The sequence below is a fragment of the Beta vulgaris genome, chromosome 8 (assembly GCF_026745355.1).
Source record: "Beta vulgaris subsp. vulgaris cultivar EL10 chromosome 8, EL10.2, whole genome shotgun sequence".
NCBI classification, from domain to species: Eukaryota; Viridiplantae; Streptophyta; class Magnoliopsida; order Caryophyllales; family Amaranthaceae; genus Beta; species Beta vulgaris.
Window position 1 is genome coordinate 52,484,186 of NC_079209.1, and position 22,117 is coordinate 52,506,302.

At 37.0% G+C, this 22,117-nt stretch overlaps 1 protein-coding gene across 4 annotated transcripts; it reads right to left on the minus strand.

The window, feature by feature from the left end:
• Positions 1-1,465: 1,465 nt before the first annotated feature.
• On the minus strand, positions 1,466-6,775 carry LOC104901753 (putative GDP-L-fucose synthase 2). Of its 4 annotated transcripts, none has more exons than XM_057391205.1 (5): positions 6,614-6,775; positions 6,386-6,441; positions 4,818-4,942; positions 3,770-4,735; positions 1,466-1,696 (listed from the first exon to the last, which is right to left on the minus strand). In XM_057391205.1, the coding sequence occupies exons 3-4, from the start codon at positions 4,831-4,833 to the stop codon at positions 3,786-3,788; spliced, it is 966 nt and encodes a 321-aa protein (XP_057247188.1). In that variant the 5' UTR covers positions 4,834-4,942; positions 6,386-6,441; positions 6,614-6,775; the 3' UTR covers positions 1,466-1,696; positions 3,770-3,785. The 4 variants fall into 4 exon arrangements, with proteins under 4 accessions (XP_057247188.1, XP_057247187.1, XP_057247186.1 ...); XM_057391204.1 differs by lacking the exon at positions 1,466-1,696 and adding an exon at positions 2,497-2,776; XM_057391203.1 differs by lacking the exon at positions 1,466-1,696 and adding an exon at positions 2,497-2,876.
• Positions 6,776-22,117: the final 15,342 nt, after the last annotated feature.

Genomic DNA, 22,117 nt, shown 5'->3' on the forward strand with positions numbered 1-22,117 from the left:
GACTTTGTGAAAACTGGGGTAAATTATCATTAAAAAGGAGAGTTGGCCTACTCTTTTCAAAACTGACAGTTTTTTTTTTAGGGATTTCCAAACTTTTTTTTCCCTCAAAAATTTCACACCAACTTTTTGTTGAACTTCAGTTAAAACAGGGGACTAAATACAACAAGGGACTTAATTTGTTTCCCTCCAAAATTTCAGAGCACTCAAATGAAATTTCATACAATAGGGGTTAAAATCGCCCCCCCCCCTTTCCAAAAAAAAATTCATACACCCAAAATTCAAATTGAAAAGGGAATTTAAATTTCCCCCAAAGAATTCCAAGCTGAAAGGGGACTATATATACAAGGGTCTAAAAATCCAAGGAGCCTCATTTCACCTTCGAGCAGTTCAACACCCAATTCATCAAACACAACACACCATACAATTTAGTATCTTTATAGATTTGTTGCCTCTACTTGATCACTCTACTAATCCCACTTGATTACTCAAACCAGTGTTGTTCCAGGGAGGTCCATCAAGGAGAACACTCTTATTATCAAAGAGATGGCACATTTTCTCAGGAAAAGGCTTAAAACAGAAACCTTACGGATCTGAATATTGTTAAACTGTAACTATATAGAATGATATGATTTTACAAGGGAAACATACCATACATTTTCAAATTTGTTCACTTTTACCTTCTAAACTTGTTCAACTCATTATATCTTTTTATCAACAGGCCTCCTCCAATCTTTGCAGAATCGTGAAATTATAGAATCCTTTGAACTTCAAGGGTTTATCCGACAAGGAGATCCCAAATCTCTTGATGTTAATGCTGTGTGTGAACAGACTATTAATGATTACGAATTGCATGAAGAAGGGGGCTTGGAAGCCTATCAAGATCTCCAAAAACATAGTACTCTCTAATTGTTTTTCTATGCCATCTTTCGAGAAAGGTCCTCTAACTAATACTAATTCCATTTACTACCTAACTGTTTGAGTTAAAGTGATCAAATGAAAAATAGCGTAAACATAAAGTGACCCTTTTCTTAAAAAATAGCCAGATTATCTTACGGGAAGAGAGGTCACTTTTTACAATCTACCAACTGATGGGTATTTTGAAGAACTTTCAGGCTCTCACCATGATATGCGTAAAAAACATGCTTTTGTCATTCCAAAATTTTTCTGCTGTTTCTGTCTCCTATCTAGGATATCATGAAACACATCTTCATTTTTTTTTTTAATCATACACAATTCTTAGGTTGTAGCTTTTTTTTTTTTTTTATTATTATTATTCATATGAGCCAAGAAGGCAGTACAAAGAAGGGGAGAGGGGATTCAAACCTGTGACCTATCGTTCACAACACCTCAATCTTAACCATTAGGCCAAGACATCCTTGGTATTCTTAGGTTGTAAGTGGCATGACTGGAATAACATTTTGCTCAAATGAAGGATGAAGATTCATTTTTGGGTTGAACAAGTTGGTGAACCTGAAAAACTCCTGTAATTTTGTAATTCCTAGTCGCTGACAGCCAACAAAGAAGCATAGCTAACAATTACACTCAACAGTTGGTGAACCTTCTTAGTTCTTCAGTCCACTAGTACCCTTCCACTTCCTTATTTTCACTACATATACAAACTCGATATACACAATAAATGAAGCTTAAGTTTTACCACAATTTCCCTTCAATTGACCACACATGTAAACTGCAGTACCTGAATGAACAAAGACCGCCGCTGATATAACTAACCAAGCAGTTGGACATGACTTTTTTTTTGGTGAACGAAGGGGGAGTCTGAAAGAAAGAAAACAACAAAGGACTACAAGACTAAAAACAAAAACACGAAGTAACAGAACCAAAAACAAAAATAGCAACTACTAAGCTAAACTACAGACTACTAGCTACAACACTCAAAGCAGACGATCTTCAGCGATCCTTTGAGGCTAAGCCGCTCCTCCCAAGCCCTCCAATAAAACGATGCGAAGATCCGAAGGGACCACCTCAACCATTTTAACTTCTCTACCATCTTCACTCCATAATTAACAAGCCAATGCCAATCTGCCACCTCTATTAGCTTCCCGATAACAATGGAAATGACTCTAGATGACTTCTACCAACCATTTGCATTCTAGAGAAGATGGAATCTACAAAACTAATCAAGATAAACCCCGACGGCAAAGAAAGCCTGACAATTCCCTGCCCAATACCACAAAGTAGTTGTATTTCTCAGTGTCCGGTGTCGCATTTGGAAAACCTTAAAACAAGCTGCTCATTCTAAAACCATTTCTCATTCAAAGAACGAATCAAACGATTGCACAACGCATTACTACATCAACATCCACCAAGTGATCATGAGTCATGACACTAAACAGTGATTCCTTATTCCTATCTTTACTCGTAATTACAATATGCTCCTGTCCAGCAATAATAGTACTCATGTATAATGTACTGGAATATCTAGTAATAATTGTCGCATTTCCAACATCCCCAAACTAATTGTAATAACAAAAAGTAGATGAGAAAGAAAAACTATTACAATAGATATAATCGTAGAATAATAGTGACTTCTTGATTTGTAAGGACTTATACAGGAAAGATGGAGTATAAAATATTCATGAACACAACAATCCCACCTCCTTGAAGCTGAACCTTCAGATTGAGGTTGAAAAACAACTACCTTCTAGAAAGTAACAACCACCTCATGCAGGCAGAACCTTTACATGATAAGAAAAGACTAACAGGGCCAAATGTTGGCTCATGGGGGCACCCCATCTGCCATCACATTGCACGTTCCCTATGAAGACGATCAATTGATAAGTTCGGATAGCAGGAATACAGCAACAAACACTGTGAGTGCATAGCCTTTATCTTTCGGTTTTCCGAGTATTTCCTACCTAAGATTTGAGGGTACAGAGAATGCAATCAGATCATATGGTTGTCGTGGTTATTTTCACAATTCTTTAGAGATGCCTTTGTGGAAGCCTCTAGAAGACTCTAAATCCATAATAGAGGGAGCGTATCAAGGTTTTGTGGAGATACTCTAGGGTAATCTTCCAGCAGTGATGATTCTAGAACATCCTTATAAAGTAAATTCAAATACTTCTATATATAGATCTAGGTATAAGATCTTTGTGTAGAAGCATCTAATAGGACTGTGAAGTAGATTGGCCTACGAGTTATAGTGGTAGAAGACACTTCACTACGTGGCCATTTACCCATTTCCTGTAACCTCTATGTAGCTCTAGCACCAACATAGCCGAAGTAGAGGCTTGACAAAGCTACTAATAGGACTGTGAAGTAGATTGGCCTACGAGTTTGACTCTAACTAAGAAAACAGCCAATGCATGACAAGTATATCATATCCTTTCCATGAATACAAGATGAGACACATCATTACTATTGCACCTCATTATATACAACATAGGTTCATAATAGATTTGCGTCCAACTTGAAATAAAATCTTGAGGTTAATGAGGTAACTTTGCATCAAAACCAGTGAACTTCAAACTGGAAAAAACGCAGACCATATTTATCAATCTTGATGAAGAAAAATAAACAGCCATCAAATAAACAGTTTCTTTTTTTTGGAAAACGCAACAGCCAGATTGATCTGGCTACTAATTCGAAGAAGGATAATCGAATTTCACATTATAATTTAAGGGTTTTTAGAGCATTTGTGATCAGAAATGGTACAAATGTAAACAAAAATGCCACTTAAAGTATCATGGATACAAATGAATAATATTAAAACAAGCAATTGATATCTAGCTGGTAGATAGTTCTTCACCTGAGTACGCAAGCACTCATTGCTTGGCAGCATAATTCTCCATGTACCATTTATAGGTATCTACAAGACCGTCTTTAAGTGAAATTTTTGGTTCCCAACCCAATTCCATCAACTTAGAGCTGTCCATAAGCTTCCTTGGGGTGCCATCAGGCTTAGTCTTATCCCAAACAAGTTCCCCTTCAAACCCAACTACCTCCTTCACAAGCTCAGCCAACTCCTTAATACTCACCTCCTTGCCACTACCAACATTCAAGTGGCTCAACCCACTATACTTATCCATCATAAACACCACAGCATCGGCAAGATCATCGACATGCAAGAACTCCCTCAAAGGAGACCCACTCCCCCACACAACAACCTCTTTATCCCTCCTTACCTTCGCCTCGTGGAACCTCCGCATCAAGGCAGGCAAAACATGGGAATTCTCAGGATGAAAATTGTCATTGGTGCCGTACAAATTGGTAGGCATCCCAGAAATTGCATCCCAATTATGTTGAATGCGATAAGCTTGGCACATTTTGATTCCAGCTATTTTAGCAATGGCATACCACTCATTGGTGGGCTCCAAAGGACCAGTTAAAAGAGCAGATTCAGGGATTGGTTGAGGGGCAAACTTAGGGTAAATGCAGGAGGAGCCAAGAAAGAGGAGCTTTTGAACACCATGGTTAAAGGACGAATGAATAACATTAGTTTGAATCTGGAGGTTAATGACGATGAAATCAGCAGGGTAGGTATTATTAGCATGGATACCCCCAACTTTTGCGGCAGCAAGGATCACAAATTTAGGCTTCACAGAAGCGAAAAAGGAATCAACGGCTGATTGGATGGTGAGATCGAGTTCAGAATGGGTTCGGAGAATGAGGTTGGAGAATCCAAGGGATTGGAGCTTACGAACTATGGCAGATCCCACTAACCCTCGATGGCCTGCTACAAAGATCTTCGCCGATTTGTCAGAGATAAAGGAATCTGCAAGAAATACAAGAGAAAGTGATCATTGAAATGAAAAAGAAAAATGAGAAACCAAAGGAGGGGGGAAGTGTGGAAGTACCAGCATTGATGTCCATGAATAGGGAGGAGGGAGAATACAAGCAACTGGAGAGTGAGATTCAACTTTGACTTGGATAATGTTTAATGCAAAAAATGGCCTCAAACTTCAGCTAAGAACTCCAAAATCTGCACACACCAAGTAATCAATTACACATGGAAATCCGAGATTTTTAAATGGAGTGGCACCAATCATAATAATCGTAAACACAGGAGCAATTGAGATTGATCATTGATGTTAAAACATAGGGGGAAAACACATAAGTCTCACAAACAGTCTAAGATGATCCTCCAATGAATAATTGAATAACCATTATACTTTGATAACGAAAAGAGATTTATAATGAAGAAAAAAAGGGATGTATACAAATCAAACATGTTAACATTACATGGAGTACCTCCGTCTCTTTTAATAGTTACACATTGCTTCTTCTAGCAAAAAAATAATAATTTTGCTTTCTTTCCCTCTTACCAAACCTATACTAATAAGAATAGGTGGAGCGCAACAGACATGCAAAGTTTCGGATTTTTTTTATTGATTTATCAACTCAAGAATCCTATTGTTGTTCTTCTTTCCTCTTCAATCATATACCTACTCATTAAAGTACATCTTGTAACAAATTTTTGTTATAGAAAAACATAGAAACCTGAAATGAAACATTATAAAAAGTTACAATTTAGAAGCTAGTGTTAGTTTCCTATAAATAAAAAGTCAAATAATAGCATAGTAGTGCATCAAAAAAAGAAATTTCATTATTATGTGCAAACTCTACATGTTTCCGAGCTCTTTTGAGTAGTGTTACTTCAAGTTTAACTCTACGCCTCTAGTAATTCTTATCACAAGTCATATCATTAATAATCAAATTGCAAGAACTACATCACAATTATTATATCTTTACCAATTTTAATTTAAACCGACTAACATTCCCTGCCTCGCACAGGTTAACATATGCAATTCATATTTACAAAATGTCCACATCTTTTTCTTCATTTTTTCACCAACGGGTAATAATGATGAAGTGGTCAAAGGGGTGCATTGGAGGAGTGCATGAAACAAGAAAAAGCAACTTGTAACTATAACTTTCAAATGCAAAAAATAAGTAAATAACATTTGCAAGTTGCAACTACTGAGTATTGATCCAAACTTCAAACCTCGATTACTAACCATAGCAAGTAAAAGCCCCATTGATAAGCATTATTATCATGTGCAGTACTTCTATATACTCTACTTCATCCCATTTGTTCTGCATTTAAACTGCTCAAGTTTTTTTTACTAATCTTGTTTCATCAATCTCTACAAAAGATGGATTCTTTATATCTTACTGGTAGCAGAACATTGAAAAATATTAAAAATTTATGAGGCCCAAAATCTACCTATTTAAAAATTGGATCATACTACATAGCTAAAGACTCATTTAGTAATGCACACCACCTGTTCGACATAATGTCTCAAAGACACAGATCATAATTTCATTCCCATATTTCTGGGCATTACATAACAATCGATTTTACTCAAGTTTATAAATCTGGGTATTTGCAAAAATCAATAAAAATGGTGAAGTGATCATGTACCTCTGTGTGTCGGTGGCTGCGTGCTGCTTCTTTATCCTCTCTCGACGCCACTAGCGCTGATGGCAACAATTAACATTCCAAAATTAGAAATTCTAACGCAAAAATAATCCCCAATTGTTAACTACACTAACTTTAATAAAAACAGAAATGCTCATAAAAGTGATTTACCAATCAAAAACCGAACTAATAGATATAGAACAACTAGAGAAGAGTGAGAAGAAAATATACCTGATTTTGCGTGGAGGTAATCTAACAACAAAATTTTTGATGAGAATTTCACTAGAGTAAGTGACTGTCGATTTTTTTATTTTGTTTATGAGAAGAAAGAAAGAGAGAGTGGAAAGAAGGAGATGAAGAGATCTGATCTTTGTCAAACAAAAGAAGCAATCTTTGGGTTTGGGCTCATCAGAACTCGTCTGGACCGCTTAGCTTGGTCCGAATGGGTTGGTCTGGGTTACAATTTTACTTCGGACAAATGAATCAGAATACTCCCAACTTTATCCCATTTGCTTTTACCCACAACTTTGAGTTACTTTTAAATAAATACCCACAACTATTTGAGATTTCCGTCAAAAATACACCCAGATGACCGATAACCTGTTAACAAGGTTTTTTTTTTTCAAATTTTTCTATTAACTTTTGTAAACCAAAACTCTCATTACCCCCCACCCACTGCCACCTTCCCTCACCCCCATTACCACCCTTCCCCGACCCCAGCCCCCCTCCCCTACCCACCCCCCCCATCAAACCCCCCTCCCCTAACCCAGTGATGTATGTTTTACAAAAATGATCTTAATTAAATAGTGACCTGTTTTACTGGTTAATTTTTCTATTCTTTTGCTCCCTCCTCTTTCTATCTCCTCCTTTTTAGCTTCCTCCCTTGCTATCCTTCTTTACTTTAGAGCTATTTATGGACGGGACGACCCGCTAAGCCCTTCCAGCGCAGCCCGCTAAAGTTGCGGGCTTGGACAACAAACCTTGAAAAAAATTTCTAAATGGGCGGGCCAAGCCCAACTCGCTAATATTAACGGGCAGATATGGACAACCTCAAATATACCGCAGGCAAGCCCTCTCGGCCCGTTTATCATAATATCTATTTTTTATGAAATTTTGATTTTTAATCTTACTAATTTAGTGTTGATTTATCTTTTGAATTATATAGTTTATTTGCACTAATATTGCTTTGGGTAACATATATTTATCTTTATTCTTTATAACTTAATTTGTTAATAATTTGTCGTCCTCTAACATTTTTGTTACGAATTTTTTTAACTTTCTCTTTATCTCATGTTGTGATTATCAACTTTTCTCTATTTTAACAAAATTATGTTTTAATATATAAATATTTGCAAAAAAAAAAAGTATTAATAGCCCGTTAGGCCCGCGGGCAAGCCCACCCGTTAATTAGGGTGGGTCATGGACTAATAATTAATCCCGCATAAAAGGGAATGGACTAGGCATGTTACGTTGGACAAAAATTTAAGATTAGGTCCGACTCGCAAACCGCCCAATCCCGCAAATAATCACCTCTACTTTACTCCGCTGCCACTCCTTGCTACCCTGCTCTTCCCCTTTCCCTGCCACCGTTCCTCTTTCCTTTCCGAATCTACCATCGTCCCCAACCCACCTTAGCAACAACCCCACCTTTCTTGCCTTTTCTCCCACCTTAATGATCAAATCAAATATGCCCTCTCTCACACTAGCTCCTAACACGAATTACTCGTCGACTGCTCCGCCATGTTCAAATCCAATTCCCTCTCTGAAGCCACAATTTCGCCCTCATCGTCACTCTTGCTTGGATCATTTTCAGCTTGCTGAAAATAAAGTAAAATTCTTACACTGTAAAAGAGGAGATCTAGGAATATGGTAGTTTATTGCATTAACAAAAAGCTTGAAGTGCCATTTTATGTTTGTTTTGATGATTTAAGGTGCGTTCTGCTCAACTTAAAAAATTAAGTTTCAGGTCCAATAAGTTCAGATAAGTTGCAATAAGGTCTAATAAGGGTAATAAGTTCCAATAAGGTCTAATAAGGTCCAATAAGTTCCAATCAGGTGCAATAAGTCCCAATCAGGTCCAATAAGGTCCAACAAGTTCCAATCAGGTCTAATAAGGTCCAATAAGGTCTAAATGGTCAATGTTTAATAAACATTTGTATTATTGTCCATTATTTTGTTATTCATAATTTCATATCACTATTAGCTGATTATGTTATTATTAGAATTTTAATCATAGTACCACAATGATTATATAGTATTATACTTGTATTAGTGTCTATTATTTTATTATTTATTTGTATTATGTCTATTATTTTATTATTTATTTGTATTATGTTTATTATTTTATTATTCATATTACTATTAGCTGATTATTTTATTATTAAAATTTTTTATTAAAGTACCACAATGTATAGTATTATACTTGTATATTATTGTCTATTATTTGATTATTCATATTGCTATTAAATAATATTATAATCATGGTCAAATAATTAAGGTTAACAATAATAATAATAAGTTTCAATCAGGTCCAATAAGGTCTAATAAGTTTCAATCAGGTCCAATAAGGTCTAATAAGTTTCAATCAGGGCCAATAAGGTCTAATAAGTTTCAATAAGGTCCAATAAGTTCTAATCAGGTTCAATCAGGTCCAATAAGTTGAATCAGGTCCAATCAGGTTTAATAAGTTCCAATAAGTTCAGTTCAGGTTCAATAAGTTCAGTTCGGATAAGGTCCAATAAGTTCAGGGCCAATAAGTTGAATAAAACGCACCCTTAATGGTTGAACTAGTGATTTTGTGACGTTGGTTTTTTGGGTCTTGTTCTAACTTGCTACATTGACACTCTCTTCTCAAGCAAGCTTCTAATACACATATTTATGATTTCATTTTAAAATATTAACAATGTATAGCTACTAAGAATTGAACACATGACAATTTGAAATGGTATGTGAGCATTTAACCACCAATCTACTATAATTTCAATATAATGTTTAATTTTTCAAAGTAAAACATAATAAAGTCTTATAATTATATGTAACTATAAAGATGACATAGACAAACTTTTTGATCTCCATTGCTTGTATTAAGTTAATAAAATTCGCTTACTCCAATTACATTGAGATTATTTTTTTTATCTAGGGGTGTAAGTGAATTTGACTGATTGGACTTTGCCAAATCCAAACCTATTCCAATTTTTTTTGGACTCGAGAAATTGAGTCCAAATCTGATCCAAACTTTTTTTTGAGTGCGGTCCACTCCGGTCCGAAACATTTTTCTTGAGTTCCTGGTCGAGTCCAGTGATGATTATTATAGAATATTTTTAATTTATTTTTTCAATATAGGTTCACAATGTTTTCTTATGATTAATTCATTGAAATTTGAAAAATTAGACTCATTACCTCCAATTATCAAAGTAAGTTATGACATATATCTTTAAAGTCTTATAAAATGCAAAATGCAAAATTACATTTATCCTTTTCAACTTTCAGTTCTCAGTATTGACTTTTGGAGGCTAAGTGAAAATTGTGGCAGGGAGGCCATGGACTTTCGACCAAAGCTTGGTTATTCTCAACGAGATTGATGGCGCATCTCAGCCATCTAATATCTCTCTCTCACATAGCCCGTTTTGGGGTAAGACTCTATAACTTATCCATGAATATCAAGATGTTTGGGAGGGGATATGGTCTGTATTGGAAATTGATTCAAACAAAATTGTGTAGGACAAGTCGGGTCGATTAAAGATTCTTTTGGACGTGAAAAACCCACTACGTCGCATCCTTAAGCTTCGAAATCAAGATGGGTCCATTGCGGTAGTCAAAGTGAAGTATGAAAGGCTGCTGAATTTTTGTTACACGTGTGGCCTCCTTGGTCATATAGAACGCGATTGTCAGATTGCAACTGAGGAGGATAGAGAGGAGGAGAAGTAGTGGGGTTCATGGCTTAGAGCCTCGCCAAGGAGGGGCGGTCGGGCTAGTATGGAGGAGGAAGTTAGGGCTTTTCCTAGTTGTGCACGTACATTACATTATATTTCTCCCCATTAACGTTACGTAACTCATCTGAGGGTGAGGGGGTGGATAGTGCTGCTGCCACTCAGACCATGGAGGCATTGGCTGCTCCAAAGGCCACTGTTGAAATGCACCCAGCTGCTGCAATAAATGCCACGAGTTTGGGTGAGAACAATCACGATGTTTTGGAGGATGTTAACGTGCAAAAATCTCTCTCACAACATGCAGTACGTCCCACTCCTTTATTTTCTTTCTCTACTGGCCATATTCTCCCTAAAAAGCATGTAAGGTTAAATTTCACAACCGAAAGAAAGTGAATGTTGCTAAGCCTGTTTTAGTGGATGATGTTTGTTGGATAAAAAATGGTACAAATGATGATGGTAATGGCCCGAAACATAAACAACTTGATGATACGATTATCGATGATTCTTTGGAGGGGGATGATAGTCATAAAAAAGCAAAAATGGACCCCTTTTTTTTCTCATGGCAGTACAGAGGCTTTTGTCGAGGCGACGGTTGGTGATTCCCAACCCCGCCAGGCATTATGAATCTCTTGTGTTGGAATTGTCGGGGATTGGGCAACCCCCGGGAAGTTCGCAGACTCCGGGGATGGAGTTTGATTTCAAATATGAGCCTTGTTTTTGTTTATGAAACAATGATAAGTAGTACAACTGCTGAAAACCTGAAGTCTCGATTGGATTTTGATAGCGTTATAGGGGTTGATAGTGTTGGTCGTTCTGGTGGTCTGTGTGTCTATTGGAAGTCCGAAAGAGTTGATTTTACCTTGGTGTCGTTCTCACAACATCATATCTACGAAATTGGCATAGGTGAAAATGGTGTGTGTGGCGTTTTGTGGGGGTTCATGGGCGGCCGGAGGCGAGTTAAAAGTCTGGGACTTGGGAGCTCATTCGATCTTTGTGTGATTGGGATGGTTCGATATTATTTGGAGGTGACATTAATAAGGTCCTTCGTATGAATGAAGTTGAGGGCAACAATTAGAGGTGGGCATGGGCCGGGCTGGCACGAGCCCGCTCGAGTCCCGACCCATTGTCCGCTACGTGGGCCGCGGGACTGTCACGGTCAAGAAATTTTATTTTCGGCCCGCACCGGCACAAGCCCGCGTGGGCCGGCCTGCGGGCCGAACGCTCCTTTTCTTTGTTTTTTACCCTAAAACTGTCAAAAATACAAAAATACAACATAAAACATGGGCCGGACCGTGGACAAATTTTTAAAATTTCAAGCCCGGCTCGGCACGGCCCCGCCACTCATGGGCCTGGGCCTGGCCCGTCCCGCCATTTCCTTAAGCCCGCGGGCCGAGCCCGTGAACAGGCCCGGCCCATGCCCACCTCTAGCAGCAATGCTTTGGATCGCCGTGCCATGCATGATTTTCGAAACATGTTGGATGACCTTGGGCTTCATGACTTGGGTTTTTCTAGTTTGTGGTACACTTGGGAGCGCGAGAAAAATCCCCGCACTTGAATTTGGGAAAGATTAGATATATTTCTTGCATCCTCTGTGTGGTGTGATTTATTTCATGATGCTCATGTTAAACATATGGCGCATTATAAGTCCGATCACATACCGTTTATGATTCAACTCTTTGCAAACCACAAAAGAAAAAAGAAGAAGAAAAGATTCCACTTTGAAACTGCATGACTCTTGAATGATGAATGTGAATTTAGTGTTCGTGAGGCTTGGGAGAGTTCACATGGGTCTTCTATTAACAGTCGGATACATCGGGTGGCATAGAATATAAAAAGTTGGAGTCATGGATCATTGGACAACTTGAGGCGCAAGATTAAGGAGGAAGAGGAGTGCTTGGCTCGGCTGCAACAAGCTGGCGGTGATGATGACCGCGAGCTAGTGAAGAAATGTCATGCTAGACTCGATGATTTGCTGGAAAGACAGGAGGCATTTTGGTTTTTGTGGTCTAAGGTCTCGGAGATCACAGACGGGGACAAAAACACGAAATATTTTCATCATAAGGCGAGTCAACGAAAGAAACACAATTACATTAATGGCCTTTTTGATGGGGCTGGCGTTTGGCGAGATGATGAGGATGAAATTCCTACAGCGGTGGTCGATTATTATAATAATCTTTTTACTTCTTCTTCCCCATCTGATTTAGATATGGATGCTGCTTTGAACTCTGTGAAGCAGGTTGTGACTGAGGAAATGAATTTGGCTTTAGTTCGACAGTGTAGCAAGGAGGAAGTGTAGGAATCCACGCTGTTGTATAATATGAGCACTATAAGAGGGGGGGGTGAATTATAGTGAGATAATAAGCTATACTTTTTGCGGAATTAAAAGTTAACTTGGGAACACACAATAGGAACACGAGAGATTTTAGCGAGGAAAAACTTCCTAGGCCCAATAGGAAGAAACAACCTCGACCACAATGGATTTTAACTCAAACTTTCCACTATAATAGGTCAAAACAACTCTGTTTACAATCCTATTACTTTTCTCTCGAGCCACAACTTAAGTTACTAAACTCAAGTTCCCAACGACACTTTCCACAACTGTCGTTCCTCTCAAACTTCACGAGAAGTTACTTTCTCTTTCTCTTGCTTCACTCAAAGCTTCTCACACTTACAAGAGTTCACTCAAATTCTTAACTCAAAAATACAATTTGTAAGACAATGGAAGAGTAATAACTCGAATAAAGTAAGTATGAATTCTCTTTAGGAACGACACTGACTCTTAAGACAACTAACGATATTTAGCTAAGTCAGACACACATCGGTGTGACTTCTAAAAGCCAGACATACGTTGGTGTGACTAATAAAAGTCAGACACATAATGTTCTAAGGTTCAGGCGCCTATTTATAGACAATTTAGGCAAGACATAAACTTATCCACTACTTAATCCATTATCCCATGATGTCCATGACTCTAATTGATTAATTAATTAGTTTATATTAAATATTCCTTAAGTAATTAATCCACTTCCTCCACTACTTAACTTTTTTTTTTTTTTTGAAAGACTCCACTACTTAACTTAAAACTAAGAAGCAGTAAGTATTACGTGGTTTTAGATACTTGGGGAATAATTAAACTATTTAAATTAATTAAGACTTGGGAAATAATTAACTACCACTAACCACTAACTACAAACGTATAGTAGTAGTGTTTAGGCGTGATAACTGATTTCTTGGGGAGTAAATAAAATATTTACTTTAAATAGTTTTTAGGAAAATATCTCTAAAAATAAGTTGATTAAAAAGAAAATCATTTTTTTATTTAAAAAGAAAATCTTTTTAAAACCGAAAATTATATTTAATTTTGAAAACAAAATCTTTTTGTTTAATTAAAATATAAAAGATAAGATTTAAAACATTTAGATATTTATCCTAATTAAATCAGAAAATCAATTTAAATCTTTTCCTAACAAACTAATAACAAACTCCCTAAAATAGTAGATCTAGTCAAAACTAGCCTAGAACTTCTAACTAACCTGTTGGGCGCACAAGTTTTTTTAGGCGCACCACATAGAAATTATTTAGGTGTTCCTAAAGCTGTTTATAAGTTTGTTTCTTAACCTTGTTCCTAACTGTGCCAGTGTCTGTTCCTTTGATAGGAACAAGATCAAGTTCCGTTTGAGAATTCACGACAAACTAAATTGAGCTTTCACTCAACCTTAACAAGAAGATATTAAATACACCCTAATGTATTCTAATCTTCACTCCAAGCTTGATACTTCATCATTCGAACAACTTCACTTCGATCTTTGATTAATTCTCCATTTTAATCTTCAATCAAGTATTCTCTTTGCTCGAGAATGAATTACCTAGCATTAACATAAACAAAATACAATGTCTTTTGTGGTTAAGTCATCTTCAAAACTCAAGGGTCAACACACGCTATTTTTTACCAGAGGTTTTGGCACAAGTGGGGGATGATGTAACTATTGTGGTCGCGGGGATTATTCATGGCTTTGAAAGCCGGGGTCGAATATCTCCTAAATGTTGTTCATCCGGACCTCCTGATGATTTGAACAAGACAAATATTGCTCTTATCCCGAAGGTTAAAACCCCAACTCTTGTCTCTGAGTTTCGTCTGATTAGCCTCTGTAATGTCATTCTGAAACTTATTACAAAAGTGCTAGCTAACAGATTAAAGGTGATATTACCCGGAGTTATTTCAGACAACCAGAGTGCTTTTGTTCCTGGTCGGCTTATTACTGACAATGCTCTTATTGCTCTTGAGCTATTTCATTCCACGAAACATAGAAATAGGGGTAGAAGAGGCTTTGTAGGTATGAAGCTGGACATGAGCAAGGCTTGTGACAGAGTGGAGTGGTACTTCCTTCGTAGATTGCAGCAGAAGATGGGGTTTGTGGATTCTTGGGTTGATTGTGTGATGAGTTGTGTGTCATCTGTTCATTACTCGTTTGTGGTAAATGGTGATGTATATGGTTTTGTGACTCCATCCAGGGGGCTCAGGCAAGGATATCCCATTTCCCCATATTTGTTAATTCTTATTGTAGATGCTTTTTCAGCACTTATTAATAAAGCAACTGCAGACAAGGTTTTACATGGTATGAAGGCGAGTCGAAGTGGTCTGGAGGTCTCCCATCTCCTTTTTGCTGATGACGGTGTGCTCTTTGTTCGAGCTTGCAGACAAGAATGCGTAATTATAGTTGAAATTCTCAACTAATATGAAGCAGTATCCGGACAAAAAATAAATATTGATAAGTCAGAAGTCTCATTCAACAAAGGTGTCAATTCTGTGCCGAAAGAGGAGTTAATAGATTATTTGGCCATGAAGCAGGTTGATAGACACTCTAAGTATCCGGGGATCCCTACTCTTACTGGTAGATCGAAGCAGCACCTTTTTTTCTAGCATCATGGATCGAGTTTGGAAGAAGTTGCAGGGATGGAAAGAAAAGTTACTCTCTCGTGCAGGTAAAGAAGTGCTTTTGAAGTCTGTCATTCAGGATATCCCAACATATCTGATGGGTGTTTACCGCTTTCTTGTTGCGGTAATCCAGTCCATTCACTCGGCTATGGATTGGTTTTGGTGGAGTAAAAAAGGTAATAAGAAAGCTATGCATTGGAATAGTTGGGATATGTTATGTATCCCGAAGTGTCTAGGAGGGTTAGAAATTTAGAGATCTCTTAATCCAGTCCATTCATGGAGGGTAATGCAATGCACTGGTTCTCTCTTAAGCTGGGTGTTGAAAGGTAAATACTACCCAAACACTGATTTCATTGATACTTCTTTAGGAGGATTAGGGAGTTAATCTTGAAGGAGTATTTGGGGATCAAAATCCCTTGTGAAGGAAGGAATAATTTGGCGAGTTGGGAATGGCACAAAAATTCAGATATGGGAGGATCCTTGGGTTTTGAATAAGGAGAGTCGCTTTATCACTAGTGAGAGAGTTCGTGATCTTAACTTTGTCTGTGACTTGATAGATTTTTGTGAGATGGCTTGGAATGTAGATGTTATTAATCGGCACTTTGATGACAGAGATGTGCTTGCAATTCTTGCTAAACCTCTAAGCAAGCAGATGCCAAGTGATAGGGTGGTGTGGGATTTCACCAAAGACCGGGTGCTACTCCGTCAAAAAAGCTTACATGGTTGGCAAATTGAGCAATCTTGACCTTTTTTCATAGAGTTTGGGTCAAGATTTGGAGCTTATAAGTTTCACTGAAGGAAGACATTTTCTTTGGCGTGTATGTTCAACATCCCTTCCTGTTCATTCTTTGTTAAAATTGTGCTTGATGATAATTTGTGCCCCTTGTGTGGGGAGGGCTCGAAATCAAGAAATCATGCGCTATTCTTTTGTCCTCGGGTGTGTGAAGTATGCGCGATGTCAGGCCATTTTTGTAACAACCCTCCATCTTATCTCAACAAAAAGTTAATATAAGTTTTACGTACTAGCATTAGCGGAAGTAAATCAGGAAAAAACGATACGGAGGCTGTCACCTGCTGGAGTCAACCCAATAATATGGTTGAGTTGACTCTTCGAGCGGTAATTGAAAACCATACACATTGCAAAATATAGTTTAATTATTACAAAACCAGCGCAAAATTAAAATTAGCATAAAAGTACATCCAAGTATCTTTCACAAAAGTCACTTAGAAGCAAAAGATGATCATGTTCAAGCTCTAGCTCGATATGGATGCCGACAAGACTTTATCTTAGAGCTTTTCAGCTGCTTACCTTGGCTTGCTAGCACCTGCCAAAAGTCTGCCCCCACCAGGACAGGTTCACAGAACAAAATCAGCTTATGCTGGTACACATATCAACCCAAAATGACTAATGGTGGCAAGAAAAAAGGAGTAATGCTACAATGTTTCTTAAACAACAATTTTTTTGTTTCTCAAAATATAACTATCTTAGTTTCACAAAACCAAGTGTGCAAACGTGTTATTTTGCAAATATCTTTTTAGCATGAACACAAGTTTAACAACTTAAGTGGAGCGCAGGAAGAAGAGATCACACATTGAGGTGCACCAAGGTGCAGACCTCCACAAAATTCGGAGCCTAAGATCCTACTATTTTATTCGCTTGCAAGCTTTTATAGGACATGCCATCACACATTATATACACACTCCTCTTCTCTACGCAAAAAGGATTCAAAAACCACCAATCATAATCACAATTTGCTAAAATGGTTCGTAAATGTCCCATTTCTATTGGTAAAATCTTTCAAAATTTAGTAAGGATGGTTGGGAAGGACTTAGGACAGTAGTTACATGATTTTTGAGGTGCAAAATAAACTTGTAAAATCATTTTTACAATGTAATTCAAACTTATAGAGTGAAACTTGAAGTAACATGAGTAAAGTGGAGGTTTTGGACTTTCTAAAAGAAGATTTAATTTGAACAAACCCTTATCTTGGGATTGACCTTTGATAATACAAGTTATTAAATCTCCAACATACTTTAAATTTCCAATTACTTGAAGAAATCCTTTCTTCGAAAACTTCATAGGGAAATCAAGCATAGTTCGTCCTTAAAACGTGGTTTTTAAGTGTTTTTCCCTACATTTGGGGTGTTAGGGAATGAGAAAGCAACTTTTAACAATATCCACTAATGAAATACAGTATTCCAATATCAATATTTCCTTGTAAAAAATTTCAAAGCATTCCCCTCACAACTTATAGGCATTTCCTATTGAAAACATAGAACAAAAGTGGTTTTATATGACCCATTTAGTGTAAGAATTAAACTACCAAAACAAGAAAGTTTTTAGCCATTAACACATATACATGAAACCTCTTAATCGCCATCTAATATACTGCCCAATCAAGCCAACACTATTCAAAATACAAGTACATACAAATTCTTATGAAAAATCGATTAAACACACTTAACTAGTTCCTAATAGAGAAAAAGAACACCACATCCACTTGGTTCCTTAAAATGAAATGGTTACACCGATTTAAAATCAATATAAATTAGCTAATAATAATCTAAATCAAATAAATTCATCCTCAAAATCGTTCTTAAGGATTTCTCCAAAAATTTACACTAAACTAGTTCTCAAAGGGGATTGATTTTGTGTACCTTCACCTCCAAAGGATATAACTCAACTTCTTCTTCTCCTTAAGGTGTGATTCTGACTTCCTTATGATCCTAAAAGACAAAATCATATTCACACAAAATTTCATAAGAAAATACCTAAAGGAGGTACCTTAATAAACCCAAAACATTCAATATACTTATTATTTATTTCCTTAACTGAAGAAGATGGCCCTGTTTCTTGAACTTCTTTGCACTTAAAGCTCGAATTATTTCCTTCCCAATAGGCACAAACATATATTGAATAAGTATTAGGCCTTGCATGCAAGATTTAAGAGGGAAAAATTGGGAAAAACGAAGATGAAACCAGACCCATGCATTACCGCAGGTCTAGAAAGAGGAACAGGGGAAGGAAGAAGACTTATGGGTAGCAGGTTTTTCTTGGATGATTGTGGTTAAATTTTTATGATGTTTAGGGAGACATGTGCGGAAGGGTTGGATGTATTTAACTCACGTGATTCATCCACCAGCAAGGTTATTTGGGGTCTTTCTTCACACCTGATCCAACACAATAATTTCCTGCTCTTCTTTTGTCCTAACCTAATCCTTAATTAGTATTGTACTATATGCTAGTGGTATAAGGCCCCACAAGGTGATTATCCTACTCTAAAAATTATGGACATAGCTCCCTTTAATTAACTTAGGTCTCCATAAATTAAAAGAAATCCCAAAGTCCATTGTTCCATTGGAGTACTTAGTAATCACTTGTTGAATTCTCATCCTCCCACAATTTTTTATGATTACAAATCCTTAAATAAAACATCTTGGACCCTAATACCCACTTAGTATACCCTAGTTGGTTACTTATTATTATTCAGAATTTTGCTCATATTTATTATCACTTTCATGCAATCATTACACATAGGCACATAATATTCACATCGCATTCCTACACACGATGTGTCATACGTATTAATCTTGTAGGAACAAATTCTAACTTTGTAACTTAAGTTACTTAATCATAAACTAAATTTGCGTCATTTACCGGCTGTTATAATTTTGCTCGACTTCCAACCAATGAAAACAAGGGATGGCTGAATTTGCGGGATGAGTGATAGGAAATTGATGATGACACGCTAGTGAAGTATGCTACATTGCCTACCATGTCTGGTATAGTAGGAATATAGTTGTGTTTGAAGACAAGTGCCAGTCAAACGAGTTTGTGCTTGATTTTGCAAAGCGTGATGCTGAGGAGTATGACAGCTATTCGACCCACATTTATGGAGGTCCTATGACTGTTGGTCTTGCCTCTTCACGGGTATGGCAGCGCCCCTAATGGATGTGTGAAGATTAACGCTAACACGTCGGTGAGTGAAGATGGATGAGTGGGAATGGAAGTTGTAGCTCGTGATGATGTAGGGGAGGTATCATTTGCAGCAACACGTCATGTTAGAGCTCATTGGCCAGTGGAAGTTCCAGAGGGCAAAGCGTTGTGTCTCGCCATTAAGTTGGCTCGTTCCCATAATTGCTAGAATGTTATCTTTGAAACTGACTGTGTTACTTTTATTAATAGGTTGTCTAGAAGTACTATTTTGTTTTCTGATTTAGATGTTGTTTTAGAAGATGCTATTGTTTTAAGTAAAGATTTTGATATGATTAGGTGCGTGGTCACATGTGCTACAGCATGGAAATGTTGTTGCCCATACCTAGCTAGATTGATTCCATTTGATGTTGAGCAAAGGTGGGAACGTCATTAACCTGCTGAGGTGTATTCTTACGTTCTTATGAACATTTTGTCCACTAATTAATATATGCACCTACTGCTTTCATGTAAAAAAAAAAAGTAGTGGAATCAGTGTGTATTAGGAAATTTCTATGGACTAGGAAGACTTTAGACTCTATGAAATCCCCCATTGCTTGGAATAAATACCTTTTACAATCCTAAAGTGGCTAGTGGTTAGGGCTTAATTAACATGGAAATTTGAAATAGAGCTGCTATACTTAAGCTCTTATGGACTGTTATAAAGTACGACAAGCTTTCGATTAAATGGATCCATGCTTACTACTTGAGAAGGCATTCCATTTATACTGTTACTATTAGTAGTAACATCTCCTAGCAGTTGAGGAAAATTGTGAAGTCTAGGGATAGAACTGGCAAAGTTGGGCTTGATCCGAAAATCCAGTACGAAATATTCGATATGTGGTCCGATCTGGGTCCAAACCTTGGTCCGAATCCGAAATGATCCGGTCCGGTCCGAACTCGGCCCGAAATAATCTTGATCCAAAACTCACCCGAAATCCGAATGATCCGAAATGATATTGCCCGATCCGAAATCAATCTGATCCAAAGGTAACCCGATCTCAAAGCAACAAGAAATTATTGGATTCCATTAGGTTTTGATTCGAAGTATTCGAAATTGACCCGTTTTAAAATAGAAAAACGATTATCATCACAAGTACTCTTTGGAACAAGTTCTGACTATGCAAATTAGTTATGTATACCTTTAGAAAACACGAAGAGTGGCAGTTCCATATACACAACAAAAGCTCATAGTCAAAGAAACCATGAGACCAAAGGAGTAACAACTTCATACATAATAAAGGTGAGACAATCCACCATCCGATCAAAAAAGCATCCCAATCCGATGATGATTCGAAACATATATAATCCGAATTTCGGTCCGATCCGAAATGGTCCGATCCGAATATAACTTGATCCGAAAACGGTCTAATCTGAATTGATCCGGTCCGAATCCGATCCGACTAGGCCGATTGCCAGGTCTTTCTAGGGAGCTGTTGGCTGGGATGCTCTGATTACTTAGGGTAAATTCAGCATTAAAAAGGCCTACTCCTTAATGCTGGGACGTTTGCAGAAGGTGCAATGGAGAAGACTAGTTTGTAATAAGAAATTCAATCCTAGGAGCAAGTTTATGTTGTAGATGGCGATCCAAAATTGGTTAGCCACAGTTGACAAAATCGACAAATGGGATGTGTAATATAGCCTAACTTGTGCTCTTTACCAACAAGATAATGAAAGTATCCCGCATTCATTATTTCAATGTTTATATTCTGCTGAAGTTTCGGAAGGTATTCATGGTAAGTTTCATCTTACATATCAGAGGAAGGATTTTGCTGAAGTGTAGGATTGCTTACACTAAAGCTCATGGGAAAAGCAAAAAGGCTAGGGGTGTATGTAATGCTATGCACCGAAGTTATTCATGTTATTTGGATTTAGAGGAACAGTAAGGTCTTTAATGGCTCTTGTCTCCCTCCGGCCTCCTCAACATGTGGTTAAAGAGATCATTTTCAGGGTACCTTATAACTGCAATGATGCAGATAGGTTGTTGCTTGTGTATTGAGTTTCTATGGTTGTGTTGTTTGTTCTTTCTTTGTTGCCTTCCACAAAAACTCTGTTATGGCACTGTGCCTAGCACTGTGCTATTCGCTCGTAATTTTCCGATTTTTATTTTTGCGGAAAGTAAAACGTAACTCAATATGAAATCAATTACCAAAAATCATAAATAACGTGGTTCAATCTCACCTCTTAGATCTACGTCCACACAAATCAAACTCTTTTATTATTTGAATCCTAAAATATCAAACTCTTGATACAATAAAGATTCCCCACTACTAACCCTAGTAGTGCTTCCCAACACTTAACTCTAAGTGTTGCCACTCTCTATAATAATGAAATTACAGAAAGAAAAGATCCTCAAAAGCGTGCTTCTTATTCAAGCAAATTAGAGGACAATAACAAACTTCTAATAATTACTCAACCTGACTAGAACTCTGTGCCTTAGGAAGCTGTTTTCAGCTCTTAAAATCTCCGATTATTTTCTCTAAAATCGTGAGTTATAAAACTGAATTTTAAACCCTTTTATACCTTATGGACTAATCGAAAATCCTTCTCGAGAAGAGATTTATCTTTTATTCCTAAGATTAAGGGATAAAACTTTTTCCTTTTAGAAATCAATCTTTATTTTCTTATAACTTCAACTTTATCTTCCCTTATAAGATAATCTTTTATAAAAGCTGATTTTTCTTTTCAATCCTTATAAGATAAGAATTCTCCAAAGTCAACTAGTAATCACCTTTTATCTAAAAAACTTTTTATCACAAATCAGTTTTCCTTTTTTCTTTTTCTTTATTTTCTTTATTAAAAATCCTTTTGTTTTCGAAATTCTTTTATAAAATATTTTGTCTTAAAATCGATTTTTACAAAATATTTTTAAACACGGTTTTTCTAAAATCCTTTTT